Here is a 17746-nt window from a genome sequence, read left to right as displayed (position 1 = left end):
CCTCCTGGGTTCAGGCAATTCTCCTGCCTCAGCCTCCTATGTAGCTGGGATTACAGGCACGTGCCACCATGCCCAGCTAATTTTTTGTAGTTTTAGTAGAGACGGGGTCACCATGTTGACCAGGATGGTCTCGATCTCTTGACCTTGTGATCCACCCGCCTCGGCCTCCCAAAGTGCTGGGATTACAGGCTTGAGCCACCGCGCCCGGCTAAATAAGGTAATTTCTTACAACCGACTTCGAATACAAGAATTGGAGCAAAGCATCACATGGTATCAGGGACAAATTGGTGCCTGAATTTTTATAGCTATAGATAATGATGCCTATTTCACTAGCACAGTGTGTGCATACAAGTACTTAACTTAAATGTTAGCTATTCAGTTGTGGGGTTTTTTTGAGACAGGGTCTCCCTCTGTCACCTAGGCTGAAGTGCAGTGGTGTGATCACAGCTCACTGCAGCCTCGACTTCCCCAGACTTAGGTTATCCTCCCATCTCAGCCTCCCAAGTAGATAGGACTACAGGTGTGTGCCACTACACCTGGCTAATTTTTTTGTATTTTTTTGTAGAGACGGGATTTTACCAGGTTGCCCAGGCTGGTCTTAAACTCCTGGGCTCAAGCAATCCATCTAACTCTGCCTCCTAAAATGCTGGGATTACGGAGGTGATCCACTATGCCAGCCAATGTTAGCTATTAATATGACTGAAATCCATGAATATTTACTTGGTCTAATCCAAGAATATTTACTTGGTCTTAGCCAAAAGTCTGAGAATGATATCAGTGAATATTTGATTTCTAGAAGTTAGCATTGTTGACATCTTTTAGGCATGGGAAAAAAAGGTAACTTCAGAGGTCTTCTAATCGTGATAAATGAATACCTTTTAAAATAGATATTAAGCGTATCTGAGTCATGGCACCAAAGAAAATAAAAATAAAAGTAAAATAAAATAGATATTAAGGCTGGGCTTGGTGGTGGCTCACGACTGCCATCCCAGCACTTTGGGAGGCTGAAGCAGGCAGATCACCTGAGGTCAGGAGTTCGAGACCAGCCTGGCCAACATGGCAAAACCCTGTCTCTACTAAAAATACAAAATTAGCCAGGCATGGTGGTGGGCACCTGTAATCCCAACTACTTGGGAGGCTGAGGCAGGATAATCACTTAAACCTGGGAGGCAGAGGTTGCAGTGAGCCGAGGTCGCGCTACTGCACTCCAGCCTGGGTGACAGAGTGAGGACTCTGTCTCAAAAACAAACAAACCAAAACAGATATTAAGTACAGTGGAACACCTGTATAATAAACATTACTATGGAAAACATAATTAACAGAAATATTAAAAGCAAATACCATTAATAGTTAAGATCCTACTATACTGAAATAACACTTATTGTGTGACAGGCACTTTATGGGTAGGATTTTTTTTTCCCCACACCACAAGCATTAGAGATGGTATCCATGTTACAGATGAGAAAGCTGAGGCTCAGAAAAGTTAAGTAATTTGACAAGGTTATATACTCAATGTATTCTAATTCAAATCCAGGGCCACCTGTTTGTAAAGTACATTCTTATTTGTCTATGCTGATTAAGTTCAATGGATAGGGTCGGGTCTATGCATAATTAACACACATTCTTATTAGAAAGACACCAATGGCACTACTAATAGTTTAACTGGTTAGACATAGATGTTGCCCTTTTGCTTCAGGCATTCCATAGATCATACTTGCTCAGTGGAACAGTGGACTTTACAACTATCTCATAAAGTTTTGACAATATAATCCTCACCTTTTAGTGCAGAGAAATGATACCAGCCTTCCGAACTTTCCTGAAGAGGCATGATAAGACCATTGCTACCAAAATGCTGAGGTATGTTCTGAGGGAGAGCAGAGCAGGTCCCCCCCATCCCCCTGCCCCCAGACAGGGTATTCTTGGGCCTTCAGAGACCAGAGTTCTCTTCTCTATGCCTTGTACAGTCTGCCAGAGCTGCTGCTGTACCCATCACGAAGATTTGAAGAATACCTTAATCTTCTCTATGCTGTCAGGCTTCATACTCCTGCTGAGCATGTTGACCGGGGGGACTTGACCACTGCAATTGACCAAATCAAAAAATATAAAGATTATATAGATCAGGTTTGTTGCTGATAAGAATCTGTGTCCTTAAAAATGTTACAGTGCTTCTGTGATACTCCCACTCAGAGATCCTAGATACCTTATCTTCTTGTGGTGTTCTTTGCTTCGAAGTCTTTCATTCTCTTAATGCTAAATCAATAGTTGTGTTCAGTGATTTCCAACACTAAGGGCATCTATTCTAAGCCAAGCAACATGAGACAATGTTTTCAGATCTTCGTACAATTTTTTCTTTTTTTGAGATGGAGTCTCGCTCTGTCACCAGGCTGGAGTACAGTGGCGCAATCTCAGCTCACTGCAACCTCTGCATCCTGCGTTCAAGCAATTCTCCTGCTTCTGCCTCCCAAGTAGCTGAGACTACATGCATGCACCACCACGCTCAGCTAATTTTTTTTGTATTTTTAGTAGAGACGTGGTTTCACCATGTTGGCTAGGATGGTCTTGATCTCCTAATCTTGTGATCCACCCACCTCAGCCTCCCAAAGTGTTGCGATTACAGGCATGAGCCACCGTGCCCAGCCTACAATGAAATTTTTATGTAAGTTTGAAGAATGAAATACTAGGACTGATTTTTTTTTTACATAACTAAAAGGCAAAAAAAAAAAAAACCCTTTGTTTCTGAAAGTACTTTCAAAGCATTAATTAGCTTTCCTGCCTTAGTGAGTACAATGGTCATAATTATTCTCTGAGGAAGTAATTAAGTAGTTTGGAGTACAGTACTATCATTCTGAAAATATTTTATTGTGCATACTGTAAACAGGCTGAATGTAAACTACTAACACATTTTTTCCGTGAAGATACTTTTTTGCATACAGTTTTGTCACTTGCCTTTGTTTTAAAACACTGGGTACAAAAAACTGGATTTTTTTTTTTTTGAGACAGGGTCTGGCTCTGTTACCAAGGCTTGAGTATAGTGGTACGATCTCGGCTCACTGCAACCTCTGCCTCCCTGGTACAAACAATCCTCCCATCTCAGCCCCTGGAGTAGCTGGGACCACAGGCACACATCACCAGGCTTGGCTTTTTTTTTTTTCGTAGAGACAGGTTTTCACCATGTTGCCCAGGCTGGTCTTGAAACCTTGAGCTCAAGCTATCCACCCACCTTGGCCTCCCAAAGTGCTGGGATTACAGGTGTGAGCCACCACACCTGGCCCAGAAATTTGAAACTTTCTATTATAACATGTGAAAATACCAAGCCCTATATCAAGTGCCATAAAATATTTTAATCTATTTCTTTTATGAATAAAAACGTCACCATTTTTGTTTGCCTAAAAGTACTTTTTTCCCATAGATGAAGCAAAACATCAATTTGAAGGATCATCTGTCAGATATACAGAGAATCGTCTGGGGATGCCCTGTATGTATTCTTAGGAACTTGCTGTATCTCATGCTCATGAATACAACCTCCAGTCATTGGCAAAAGAAGACCTACAGATCCCAAGGCAGCTACCATTTGTGGAATGCCTGCTACATGCCAGGCACTACCATGCTCTTCCATTTCACATTCTTATCTGCAAGGTTGCTTCATAAAAAGAGGCACAGTGAGCTTGCCCGGATCCCATAACTTTTCAGCATTCTTTGCTCCTTTATTACTATGATCACAATGCCCTTTGAGGAAAGGGGCCATGTGTTCTTCTTGTTTTCTATCTCCCTGCACATAGTACCTGGTGCAGGATTCTGCACACTGATGGTATCTGAAGAAGCTGTGGAAGGCCTGTGTTAGCTACCTGTTAACCTATAGAATATAATCTGGCCCCACCCTCCCTTATCACTTACAGTTTCCGACTTCCTTATAACCATACCACACAGATCTACTCATCATTCTCTAATGTTAACCTCTCCTCACACATCTGTTCTTTACACATACTCTTTCTTTTCTGAAATTGCCTTTCCTATTCCACTGGCTAAACTCCTATTCATTCTATAAAAATCTAGTTCAATCATCATCTCCTTTGCAAAGTTTCCCCCAGCACTTCCATCTGTGAGTGGCTTCTTCCTAGGGATTTTGCATCCTGAATAACCCTGTTACATTTTACTGCAATCCTTTATTCATGAAACTAGGAGCTTCATTATGTGTGAGCTATGATTTACTTGCCTTCTTGTGTCTGGCACATAGGAGGATCTCAGGGTGTGAGTTATGTTGAATTAAAGTATCAGTTGATTAGAAATGTTATTTTTATTTGGTCAAATTGGGGAAGCAAGATGAAGTTGTTTTGTCATAATTTTGACCTGCACATTTTGTAGGGAAAGATAATTGAGGTTGATTGGATTGCAAAGATCCAAATTTTTGGAATTCTCAGAGTCTACAAAACTCTCTCTCTGAATCACTGTTCACACCAAGAGATCATCCCCATGACTAGATCAATATAAAGGCCTGACTTCTTATTCCATACCAATTTGTTCACTTCTTTTTCTTTTCTTTTTTCTTTTTGAGATGGAGTCTCACTCTGTTGCCCAGGCTGGAGTGCAGTGGCACGATCTCAACTCAATGCAACTTCCGCCTCCAGGGTTCAAGCAATTCTCCTGCCTCAGCCTCCCAAGTAGCTGGGACTACAGGTGCGCAGCACCACACCCGGCTAATTTTTTTGTATTTTTAGTAAAGACAGGGTTTCACCATGTTGGCCAGACTGGTCCCCAACTCCTGAGCTCAGGTGATCCACCTGCTTCAGCCTCCCAAAGTGCTGGGATTAAAGGCATGAGACACCAAGCCTGATCACTTCTTTTTCTTAATAGCTCCCTTCTTTTTTTTTTGAGACAGAGTCTTGTTCTGCTGTCAGCTACCAGGCTGGAGTGCAGTGGCGTAATCTGTGATCTTGGCTCACTGCAACCTCCGCCTCCCGGGTTCAAGCAATTCTCCTGCCTCAGCCTCCCGAGTAGCTGGGACTACAGGCGCGTGCCACCATGCCCGGCTAATTTTTGTATGTTTAGTAGAGATGGTGTTTCACCATGTTGGCCAGGATGGTCTTGATCTCTTGATCATGTGATCTGTCCGCCTCGGCCTCCCAAAATGCTGGGATTACAGGTGTGAGCCACCGCGCCTGGCCAATAGCTTCCTTCTTATCCCCCAACACCCAACTTTGTTTTTGACATTAGGAAAGCACTTACTGCCGCCCACCAACAAAAGAAAGCACTTACAACTAAAACTATAAATTCAGTAGTTTTAAAACTTTGAAAAAAATTATTTTCCCTTAAATATAGTTTTCTTTGTCAATATTCTAAGAAAACCTGTTTCATAAACAGTGAAAACATTAACTTCTTCATACTTGAACTGTGTTTTAGTTTACATTTGCATATTATGGGATATAAAATGATTCATAGTAGTGAGATTTTTTTGTTTAAAATAAATTTATATGTGCTTCCAATTTTGTTTTTGATTTTATAGACTCTCTCAGAAGTAAACAGATATCTGATTAGGGTCCAAGATGTAGCCCAACTTCACTGCTGTGATGAAGAAATAAGTTTCTCTTTAAGGTAAACAGCAGTTAACTATCCTAAGGCTGTAAACACCTTACAAGCAATGATTGTCTTACTCATCCTGTAGCCCCGCATTTAGTACAATGTCTGACACAGTAGGTTTGAGATAAATCTATGCATTGTACTGAAAAGTTACAAACAACTCCCTTGGGGATACTGTAGGGTATTTTATCACTATGTTTACATGTTTACGTTCTAGCCAGCTGCTGGGTAGAATGGGAGAAATAAATTGTTCCTGCCAGAACCACAAACTCCACATAAGCAGGCATTCTGAAGCTTGGTCACTTTTTTTTCTTTTGAGATGGTGTCTTTCTCACTGCTGCCCAGGCTGGAGTGCTGTGCTACAATCTGGGCTCACTGCAACCTCCACCTCCAAGCAATTCTCCTGCCTCAGCCTCCCAAGTAGTGGGATTACAGGCACTCGCCACCACCACCAGCTAATTTTTGTATTTTTAGTAGAGACAGGGTTTCACCATGTTGGCCAGGTTGGTCTCAAACACCTGATCTCAAGTGGTCCACCTGCCTCAGCCTCCCAAAGTGCTGTGATTACAGGCATGAGCCACCACACCTGGCCACTTTTCTACTTTGGTAAGCTCCAAGTGTTGTGGGATTTTAACACCAATGATCTGCTCAACTGTAAGAAAAAGAGGACCAATTTATTATCCTCAGACAGTTATTGAGGTCGGTTTTTAAAATGACCTTACACTATTTAGTTTGTACAATGCTCAGAGTAGCATAAGAAAAAAAGATGGAAAGATGCTGATTTTTATAAATTAGTATCCCCTTTACTGCTTTAGAACAAGGATGGGCAAACTTTTTTATAGAGGTTCACGTAGTAAATATTTCAGATTTTGCTGGCCAAATGATGCCTGTGGCAACTACCCAACTTTGCTATTGTAAAACAAAAGCAGCTATATCAATGACACAACACGTAACAAGCAATACACTATTCATAAACAGTACAAGATCTAAATGACAAACATGACTATGTTCCAATTAAACCTCATTTGCAAAAACAGGGGTGGGCCACAGTGTGCTAATAATCTCTGCTTTAGAAAACTGTTCATCAAACTATGAATAAAATAATAGAAATAAAATAAATAACAAAACAATTAACAGAATAAAATTCTATTCTCAAACATTCTTCCTTTCTTTACATAAGTTTGATTTTCAGTATTAATGACAGAGTGACTCAACAAACAGCAATCAAAGGGAGGGGAATTAACTAATTTGTTCAACTCCAACAACGTAGTAAAAATTGATTTATTTCAATGAATATTTGAATAAGTGTGCCTCAAAGGCACAGGATAGCAGGGTAGGTGGAAGAAATCAGTCCCCTCACCTCCATCTTCACCTAGACTAGATCTTAAATGAAAATCAAATCATACAATGTGTCACTTTTCTCATTGTCATGACATTTTTGTTTTCCTTGATCTTGTTTTTTTGGTTAGTAGCAATAGAAGAGAGCTACAATGATGGAAAGAAACTAGCTACCAAACTGAATTCTAAACACGCTGGTTTGGTAGAAGACATTCTATGATTTCCAGTTTTTGATTGTTAGATTATTCTACATTTGTGTATTCCTTCTCAAACACCCTTCCTTTCTTTACGTCAGTTTGATTTTCTCTATCATTTTCCTTCTCTCTGCAGAACTTCTTTTAACCTTTCTTAATGTTCTAACTAAGGTCTATTGGCAATAAATTCCCTCAATTTTTTTGTGTGTAAAAAATCTATTCCTCATGTTTGAAGGAAATTTGGTTGGATACAGAATTCTAGGTTGCTGTTCTTTTTTCTTTTAACATGCTTATTTCATTCCACTCTTTTTTTACTTACATGGTTTCTGAAGAGAAGTCCAGCATAATTTTTATCCTTGTTCCTCTATAGGTAATGTAAACCAACCATAAAATTCTAAGCTCCCCCAACCGACTGAATGGACTCCTTCTTTCGGCCAAGAGAATTCCAAAGTAAACCTGAAAAACTAGTTTGGTCCATGACAGGAAGTGGGGATTGGACATGCCTCATTATATTCTCCACCCTTAAGAATTCAGGAGCTCCCATCCCTGCGTCCTTCCCCCGCTCCCCCGCCTGGGGAAAAAAAAAAAAGAATTCAGGCACACCTGATCTATATATATATATATATATATATATATATATATATATATATTTTTTTTTTTTTTCAAAGACGGGGTTTCACCATATTGGTCAGGCTGGTCTTGAACTCTCGACCTCAGGTGATCCGCCCACCTTGGCCTCCAAAGTGCTTGGATTACAGGCATCAGCCACCACACCTGGCTACAACTGACCAATATTAACATTAAAACAGAGATCTTAAGACTGATAAAATGAACTCCCTGTAGAAATAAGATACCAAATTCCAACCCAACTCTAGTACAGTATCACATGACAGATAACAGACCCTGAAATAAATCAGAGTATTTTACCTCAAAATATATTTCTCTGACTTATTTTGAAATGGCCCTGAAAAGTCATCTCTTTTGGAGAAAATCTCCATTCTGTAGAGAATCTCCCCTTTCCAGGTCTTTTTCTGATCCAGGAGAGATTCAACTAAGAGTACGGTATCTATTAAGGTCTGACAGGAGACATTTACCATCTATTCTCCCTGAAGCCTGCTACCTGGAGCCTTCATCTACATAAGAGCGTTAGTCTCCACAATCCCTTATCTAAAGCCAGACACTCCTTTCAACACTGATTCCAGACCTTTAGATTATAATTTTTTTTTTTTCTTTAAAAGATGGGGTTTCACCATGATGGCCAGGCTGGTCTTGAACTCCTGACCTCAGGTGATCCACCCACCTCGGCCTCGCAAAGTTAGGATTACAGGCGTGAGCCACCGTGCCCGGCCTAGATTACAACTTTTTCAACCCATTACTAATCAAAAAAGCTTTTGAATCTGCCCATGACCTGAAAGCCCTTACTTCAAGTTGTCCCATCTTTCTGGAACGAATGAATGTATACCTTACATGTATTAATTGATGTTTGCCTATAACTTCTGTCTCCCTAAAATGTATAAAATCAAGCTGTAACCTAACCACCTTGGGCACATTTTCTCAGGACTTCTTGAGACTGTGACTCAGGCCCTGGTCACTCATATTTGGCTCAGATTAAGCCTGTTTATTTTGTAGAGTATGACTTTTTGTTGTAAGGTGGGTTTTTGTTTTTTTATTATCTGAAATGACAAAGATTTTCTCTTTGTCTTTTATTTTCTACATCTGAATGTATTATGCCTAGGTATAGTTTTTTTCTTTTTGGGGGTGGGGGGAAGTATTTATCCTGCTTAGTGTTCTTTGAGCTTCCTGGACCTATGGTTTCCTGTCAATTATTTTGTAAAATCTCCCGCCATTATTACTCCAAATATTTCTTCTCTTTCTTCTTCATCTGGTATTCCCATTATGCATATGATTTGCCTTTTGTAACTGTCCCTATTTAGATATTCTGTTCCTTTCCCTGGTGGTCCCTGCCCGTTACCCCTACTTTGTCCCTGGTCTTTTTTCTCTCTGATTTTCAGCTTGGGAAGTTTCTACTGACATATCTTCAAGCGCACTGATTCTTTCCTCAGCTGTGTCCAGTATATTAATGAGCCTACCAAAGGCATTCATTTCTGTTATATTTATTTCTGGTATTATCTTTTCTTTCTTAAGAGTTTTGGTCTCTATTCTTACATTACCTATCTGTTCTTGTATGTTGTCCACTTTTTCCATTAAAGCCCTTAAGTTTCTGGTCTGAATAATTCCGAAACCTCTACCATATCTGAGTCTGGTTTTGATGCTTGCCCTGTCTCTTCAGTCTGTGTATTTTGCTTCTTAGCACCCCTGATAATTTTTTTTGGAAGGAGCCTCTGTCACCCAGGCTGGAGTGTAGTAGTGTGATCTCAGCTCACTGCAGCCTCCGCCTCCTGGGTTCCTGCAATTCTGCCTCAGGCTTTTGGGTAGCTGGGATTACAGGCACACACCACTATGCTGGCTAATTTTTAAAATTTCAGTAGAGATGGGGTTTCACCATGTTGGCCAGGCTGATCTCGAACTGCTGACCTCAAATAATCCACCTGCCTTGGCCTCCCAAAGTGCTGGGATTACAGGTGTGAGCCACCATGCCTGGCCAGAATAAGGATACACACACACACACACACACACACACACACACACACACACACACACACATATTTTTTAAATCAGGTCTTCATTGCAAGAATCTAGTGGGCTCCTAGAGGCAAAACTCATACCAGGGTGCAAGCCCAAAGGTATTAAATTCTAAAGCTAGTCCACATTCTATCTCTAGCAACTAATCCAATACCCTTAAAGTATCCCTACTCCATGCAGGCAATTCCTGTTTCTGATAAGCTTTGATTCTTTGTAGCAGCCTATCATTCCAGCTTTTGGGATGACAGTTTACCCTGCCACTTCAATTCTGTGATGGATTCTGAGTTCTTTAGCTCCTTTTAGTTGTTGTTGTGAGGACAGGACTGACAACTTCCAAGTTTTTTGTGTGTGTTTTTTCATTTTTATTTATTTTTTGTTTTTTTGAGGCAAAGTCTTGCTCTGTCACCAGGCTGGAGTACAGTGGCACAATCTCGAATCGCTGCAACTTCTGCCTCCAGGGTTCAAGCGATTCTCCTGCTTCAACCTCCTGAGTAGCTGGGACTACCGGTGCCCACCACCACACCCAGCTAATTTTTGTTTTTTTAGTAGAGACAGGGTTTCACCATGTTGGCCAGGATGGTCTTGATCTCTTGACCTCGTGATCCACTCGCCTAGGCATCCCAAAGTGCTGGGATTACAGGTGTGAGCCATAGCACCCAGCCTACAACTTCTAAGCTCTTTACATGTGGACTGGAAGCTGGAGGTCTAGTTATTAGAAATTAGACTTCTGTCTTCAGTATTTGGACAAAAAATGAGAGTACTTTGAAGATTTAGGATAACCCAAAATTATTTTACACTCTGATTGTGAGGTACCTTTATATTTTAAGTAGGCGCTGCTCTGAGCTATGAGAGGCCCAGAGAGACAAGAGTACAGGACTTCAGTCACACCTCCCAGCCATGCCTGCCTGGGGGCAACTGTTCCTAGGCTGCCTCATCCATTATCTTCACATTCCTGGAATTTGTGGACAAAGAACAATTATAGTCAATCAACAGCTTGTGCTATTTTACTGTAAAATCTTGATAAACTCCAGAACTGCCTCTTCTTTAAAAATCCACTTGTAAATGCTACTTATTGGAGGGTATATTCCTGGTAACTGAAATTTATGCTCCAGGGTTGCAGTCCCCAAGCTTGGCCCAACTAAACTCTCCTTATATTGATTTTGCCTCAGCTTCTTCCTTTAGGTCAACAACACTGTCTCAGTGATTACATTTATATTATTTGCTAATAAATTTAAATATAATTTCAAATTAATTGGCTGGGTGTGGTGGCTTGTTCCTGTAATCCCAGCACTTCGGGAGGCTGAGGTGGGAGGCCGAGGTGGGAGGACCACTTGAGGCCAGGAGTTCTAGACCAACCTAGGCAACATAGTAAGACCCTATACCGGCCGGGCGCGGTGGCTCAAGCCTGTAATCCCAGCACTTTGGGAGGCCGAGGTGGGTGGATCATGAGGTCAACAGATCGAGACCATCCTGGTCAACATGGTGAAACCCTGTCTCTACTAAAAATACAAAACATTAGCTGGGCATGGTGGCGCGTGCCTGTAATCCCAACTACTGAGGAGGTTGAGGCAGGAGAATTGCCTGAACCCAGGAGGCGGAGGTTGCGATGATCCGAGATCGCGCCATTGCACTCCGGCCTGGGTAACAAGAGTGAAACTCCATCTCAAAAAAAAAAAAAGACCCTATATCTATGGGGTGAAAAAAATTTTTTTTGAAATTAGGTAAATGCAAACAGGCTCATATTCCAAAAGCTATCACACAATACTTAGCCTGCAACCTTGTTTTCTGTCATTTTAGAAAATCACATAAAACCCAAGGAATGCCATCCCCATGATTTCTACCAGGAATTTTTACTTAAACATACTCTGCTTGTATTTATACATACAGTACCAACTTATATAAGGCTTTACTCTTTACCATAAATGTTAACTTCTCTCATTTGATAAATTTAATTACAATTACCTGATAAGGCAGTTAGGACAGGAACCACGTTATGGGTGGAGAATCTGGCTTACGTAAATTGCCTAAAGTCAGAATAAGTGCTGGTCTGGAATTTAGAACCAAGTATCTCAGTGTACAGGCAGTGGTGTTTCTTGTGATTAGACCAGAAGGCAGAAAGGTGAACCAAGCCTTCCTCATAATAATCTCACTAACATAGTTAACAGTTACTAAACAAGTATCTTTTCTTTTTCTGAAACAGAGTCTTGCTCTGTCACCCAGCTGGAGTGCAGTGGTGTGATCTCGGCTCACTGCAACCTCTGCCTCCCGGGTTCAAGCGATTCTTGTGCCTCAGCATTACAAAATAGCTGGCAGTACAGGGATGTGCCACCACGCCCAGCTAACTTTTTTGTATTTTTAGTAGAGATGGTATTTCACCATGTTGGCCAGGCTCATCTCAAACTCCTGGCTTCCACCCATCTTGGCCATGCATGAGCCTTTGCACCTGGCCACAAATAACAAACAAGAACTATGACACAGAAAGAACGAGTGTTTGCATTCTAAATGAAAAAAATTTAAAATAGAGATGAAGTCATACAATCATGTTAAGAGCTGGGAAATTCAGAGGGCAATTTGTTCCTCTGGGGACATGGGCCACTATTTCAAGCATTTTAAGCTTTTTATAATATATTATGTATCTTGGAACTTCTGTATTATTGTTTTTTCATAAACACTGATTTTTATGTCTGTGATTTTAAACTGATAATTTTTTTTCTTAATGAAATGGGGTCTTGCCATGCTGTCCCGGCTGGTCTTGAACTCCTGGGCCAAGATGATACTTCCAACTCGGTCTCCCAAAGTGCTGGGATTACAGGAGTGAGACACTGCACGTGGCCAAAACTTGCTGACTTTTAAGCATGCTTTTTTTCTTCCAGTGGAGTCTTGCCAAAGGTATGAAAGTGGTGCCTTCAGGATTGGTAAATATAGGCCTGGCCTTGATCATCAAATAGAGCCATCAACTTCCCAGACTAATTTTCCTTGGGGAAATACCCTATTATACTGCTAAAAAGACACACTGTAAACTTTCCTCTTAGCTCTCCCCAAAGGGATCTACAGTGATTTAGCATTGGAGAACATGTACCCAGGTTTCTCAGGGATACTAGATTTTGGTCCAGAATTGACACATTTTGGGGACTCCAGATGCCACTGTGATCCACCAGGCTAGGTGATAAAACAGTTTTGACTCAGGTCAACTCACAGCGGAGCTGATGACCTGCTGTTGTCCACGTACTGTAATATTTTTTTTTGAGACAGAGTTTCACTCTTGTTGCCCAGGCTGGAGTGCAATGGTGTGATCTCCACTCACTGCAACCTCCACCTCCTGGGTTCAAGTGATTCTCCTGCCTAAGCCTCCCAAGTAGCTGGGACTACAGGCACGTGCCACCACACCCGGCTCAGTTTTGTATTTTTAATAGAGATGGAGTTTCACCATTTTGGCCAGACTAGTCTCGAACTCCTGACCTCATGATCTGCCTGCCTTGGCCTCCCAAAATGCTGGAATTACAGGTGTGAGCCACCATGTCCAGCCTAAAACTTTCTTTTAAAGTTTTATATATTTATATAAATTGGGTACTTCCTGCCTTTCTGTGTCTCTTGGGCTGGCTAATACAGTAGTTTAATAACAATAACAAAACACTTCTAGAATGGAGTTAAGAATTTACATTATAGTAGCTGTGTTCCATTTTGTGGAATCACTGAACCTATTTGTAAATAGGCAAAGAAGCTCTATTCAAGTTCAGAAGAAAACCCACCACTGGAGTTGGTTCTGAGTGTGAGCAGAGGCAGATTTCTGAAACACTAGTAGGGGCCACTTCAGCTGCTCCATTATGTCAATGCTAAAGGTGAAATTACAGCCATATCTGCAGGCTCCGCACCGATGGGTTCAACTGAGGATGGAAAACATTAAAAGGAAACAAATACAATTAAAAAACCAAAACCCCAATATAGTATAAGTATTTATGTAGTATTAGACACCATAAGTAATCTAGAGACAATATGCAGGTTATATGCAAATACCAAGCACCCTCAGATTTTGGTATTTTCAAGAGGTCCTGGAATGCATTCCCCACGGATATCAAAGGATGACTGTATTTGCTTTTGCCTACCTAGAGGAACCACTAAATTTTTAGAGTTTCTGGTGTTTTGTCTGTGGATAAAAATGGTTGGAGATCTTGAGGGGCTTAATTTAGTAAATGGCTTTTGAAAAGTTTTTTTCCAGATAAAAATCATATACAAAATAGCCCTCTCAGAAAGAGATTGAAATAACAACCTCTTTGTGTGTTTCTTTCCCTTACTCATGTCCTCAGATTAAAAAAGACTCAATTCTAAGCTCCAGTTAGTGTGGCTGCTCCATCCTTTCCTGGGCCAACCATCTACCAGGTCCAAGTGGGTCACAAAACTGGAATTCTCTGTCATTTACCTCTAATATCGGTGTTGTCCCTTCCAAAGGAAAAAACTGAACATCAATTTTCCAAAGCAAGTACCTTTTTAAATGCTACTTTTTCAAACCACTCTGTTGGCATATTCCCTGATAATTCGGATACAGCAAAGTTCTATTACAGATTTAAAGTTATCTAAACTTTTTTTTTTTTTTGGAGATAGTTTCGCTCTTTTCGCCCAGGCTGGAGAGCAGTGGTGCAATCTCAGCTCACTGTAACCTCCGCCTCCCAGGTTCAAGCAATTCTCCGGCCTCAGCCTCCAGAATAGCTGGGACTACAGGCATGTGTCCCCAACCTAATTTTTGTATTTTTAGTAGAGACAGGGTTTCACCATGTTGGCCAAGATGTTCTTGATCTCCTGACCATGTGATCTACCCACCTCGGCCTCCCAAAGTGCTGGGATTACAGGCATGAGCCACCGTGCCCAGCCCAGTTTCTAAACTTTTATGATAGGAGAAATAATTATTATGGGTAAGGTAAAAAATAAAATAAAAAAAATATATATATATATACACACACACACATATATTTTGCACCCCCTTCCCCCAAAAAAGCAAGATCATGGTAGAATTCTTTTGCCTATTCAAAATGGCCACCCACCATATACTGCCCATCACATACCTCCTGCCTTTCTTGCTTCCTCTCTTTCTCATCCTTAGTTCTATTCACTCCTTTATTCTCAGAAGAACCTACTGACTTGATCTAGCACAATATTCCTTGCAAGATATCAGTAAATGTGAAAAGCACCCCACTCCAGCTTGGGCAATGAGTGAAGCTGTCTAAAAAAAAAAAGTTTCAGTTCATGGATAATAGCAGGCCATCAGGTCCACTGCGAGTTGACCTGAGTCAAAACTGTTTTATCACCTAGCCTGGTGGATCACAGTGGCATCTGGGGTCCCTAAAATGAATCAATTCTGGATCAAAGTCTAGTATCCTTGAGAAGCCTAGGAACATTTTCTCCAATGCACATTCTGCTAACCGACTGTAGATTCCTTTGGGAAGAGCTAAGAGGAACACTCCTACAGGACAGATAACCCATACTAGAGTACAGTGAGCCCTGCTAAACACAGCAATCAGGCTCCAATGACAGAAAAGCAAAGAGGATAACAGATGGGAGGTTGAGGAAACCAAATTTTGCCCCTTCATAAATAAGGCCTACAGTTGACCATGGTAGCAACTTCAGTGAAAACAAAGAACTGTTTAATTTTTACCTTCCAAACTGATGAACTGTATTGGGTTATCTACTAGTTACTTTTTAATCAAAAGTAAAAATTTTTATATTTACTTCTACATAGTATCTAAATGCCCCATCAGTTCTTATCTTTCTCTCTCTACTTCAACTTGTTATCCCTTTTTCTGCGGGGGGGGGGGGGGGGCGGGGAGCATGGAGTCTCAATCTGTCGCCCAGGCTGGAGTGTAGTGGTGCGGACTCAACTCACTGCAACCTCTGCCTCCCGTTTCAAGTGATTCTCTTGCCTCAGCCTCCCAAGTAGCTGGGATTACAGTTATGCACCAGCATGCCTGGCTAATTTTTGTATTTTTAGTAGAGATGGGGTTTCACTATGTTGGCCAGGCTAGTCTCAGAACTCCTGACCTTGAAATCCGCCTGCCTCAGCCTCCCAAAGTGCTAGAATTACAGTGAGCCACTGCGCCCAGTCTTGCTATCCTTAAAGGTGAAACAAAAGGTCCGGAGTTTGAGACCAGCCTGGCCAACATGGTGAAACCTCATCTCTACTAAAAATACAAAAATCAGCCGGGTGTGGTGGTATGTGCCTGTAATCCCAGCTACTCAGGAGGCTGAGGCAGAATTGCTTGAGGGAGGCGGAGGATGCAGTGAGCTAAGATCGCACCACTGCAGTCCAGCTTGGGTGACAAGAGTGAGACTCTGGCTATTAAAAATAAAAGGGGGGGGGGAACAAAACAAATACTTAATTCCTTCAGATTGCCCAAATACTTCAAAATACTAACACTGACAAAAATTTAACAGCACATCGGTGGCTCACGCCTGTAATCCTAGCGCTTTGGGAGGCCGAGGTGGGTGGATCACCTGAGTTCAGGAGTTCAAGACCAGCCTGGCCATCATGGAGAAACCCCATCTTAAAAAAAAAAAAAATTTAAGAGCACAGATATAAAGTAAATCATTTCATAAAGAAGGGAAAGTCAGTGTTCACTTTTCCCACATGGATTATGAAATACTTGTTCCATGGACAAACTCAAAGTACTCCACCAGGAGCCCTGATGGCCCATAGTACTGACCTCAGAGACACAGGAGGGGCGAATCACATCAGAAGGAATACTATACTGAGAACTTTAACCAGCCATTCAAAATGTCAGTAGTGAGGTAAAAGCCTTGACCATCAATTTCAAGATGATTAACTATGTAACAAAGCACCTATGTATATATTAAAACTGCACCTTTTCCATTTTAACACAGGCTCTATGAACACATCCGCGATCTCAGCCTTTTTCTCTTCAATGATGCACTGCTCATTTCTAGTCGGGGCACATCTCATACTCCATTTGAGAGGACTTCAAAAACAACCTACCAGTTCATTGCATCAGTGGCCCTTCATAGGTTACTCATAGAAAATATTCCAGATTCCAAGTGTATGTATTCTTTTCCTTCCAAGAGACAGATACCTTCAAAAAGCTACATAATGTAAAGCTCATTAATAGAAAAGTAGAAAAAGAACTGGAATTATAATTTACCAGGATGCAAATAATTCCCCCAATATCAGAATTGCATTAAGCAATGTAAATTTTCATCTACCTCTGAAATGGTTAAAGACAGGGGTTCTGGCATTCAGACTTGCACCTTAGGAAAACAGCCCCCCCACCTTTTTTTTTTGGAAATAGAGTTCTGTTCTTGTTGCTCAGGCTGGAGTGCAATGGCACAATCTTGGTTCACTGCAACTTCCATCTCCAGGGTTAAAGTGATTCTCCTGCCTCAGCCTCCCGAGTAGCTGGGATTACAGGCATGTGCCACCATGCCCACCTAATTTTGTATTTTTAGTAGAGATGGGGTTTTTCCATGTTGGTCAGGCTGGTATCGAACTCCCAACCTCAGGTGATCTGCCTGTCTCAGCCTCCCAAAGTGCTGGGATTATAGGAGTGAGCCCTCGCGCCCCGGCAGGAAAACAGCTTTCAAAAATCACAAAGGGAAGCAAGGCTCCACGTGACTGTGAGTTCTTTGAAGATCTGGAGCTCTTAACCACTATTCTATACTGTCTGAAGATGCTACAGTCTTAAAGCATATTTTAAATTTTTATTACTTTCCCATTCTACTAGGATTAAGTGATTATTACATATTTGACACATTCCTTTTTTTCCTTAAGTTTGCATCTAACCTGGGAGTTGTTAAATAAACGAATCAACAGATACGCAAAGGATGCTTGGTAAACATTTCACTCACAGTAATTCCAATAGAAATATCATTTGTCATGAAAACGATTTTCTACTTAAAGCCTATTGTACATATTTATAGTTATTTTCCTATACTTTACTTCCCAAGTTTAAAAGTTTCTATATCTTAGCCCTATATTTCTTAGGCAAGACAATCTG

At 41.2% G+C, this 17746-nt stretch overlaps 1 protein-coding gene across 1 annotated transcript in view; it reads left to right on the top strand.

The window, feature by feature from the left end:
* The window catches only part of ECT2L (epithelial cell transforming 2 like), a 99776-nt gene extending 82904 nt beyond the window's left edge, over nucleotides 1–16872 (top strand). Inside the window, 5 exon segments of the mRNA XM_037739208.1 lie at nucleotides 1784–1857; nucleotides 1965–2121; nucleotides 3410–3475; nucleotides 5501–5589; nucleotides 16620–16872. Coding sequence (XP_037595136.1) covers nucleotides 1784–1857; nucleotides 1965–2121; nucleotides 3410–3475; nucleotides 5501–5589; nucleotides 16620–16848 — 615 coding nt within the window. The 3' untranslated portion in view covers nucleotides 16849–16872.
* The last annotated feature ends 874 nt before the right edge of the window (nucleotides 16873–17746 follow it).

This window comes from Cebus imitator, unplaced genomic scaffold, assembly GCF_001604975.1.
Source record: "Cebus imitator isolate Cc_AM_T3 unplaced genomic scaffold, Cebus_imitator-1.0 Scaffold65, whole genome shotgun sequence".
In the NCBI taxonomy this organism is placed as follows: domain Eukaryota; kingdom Metazoa; phylum Chordata; class Mammalia; order Primates; family Cebidae; genus Cebus; species Cebus imitator.
This window is presented reverse-complemented; position numbering and strand designations above follow the sequence as displayed.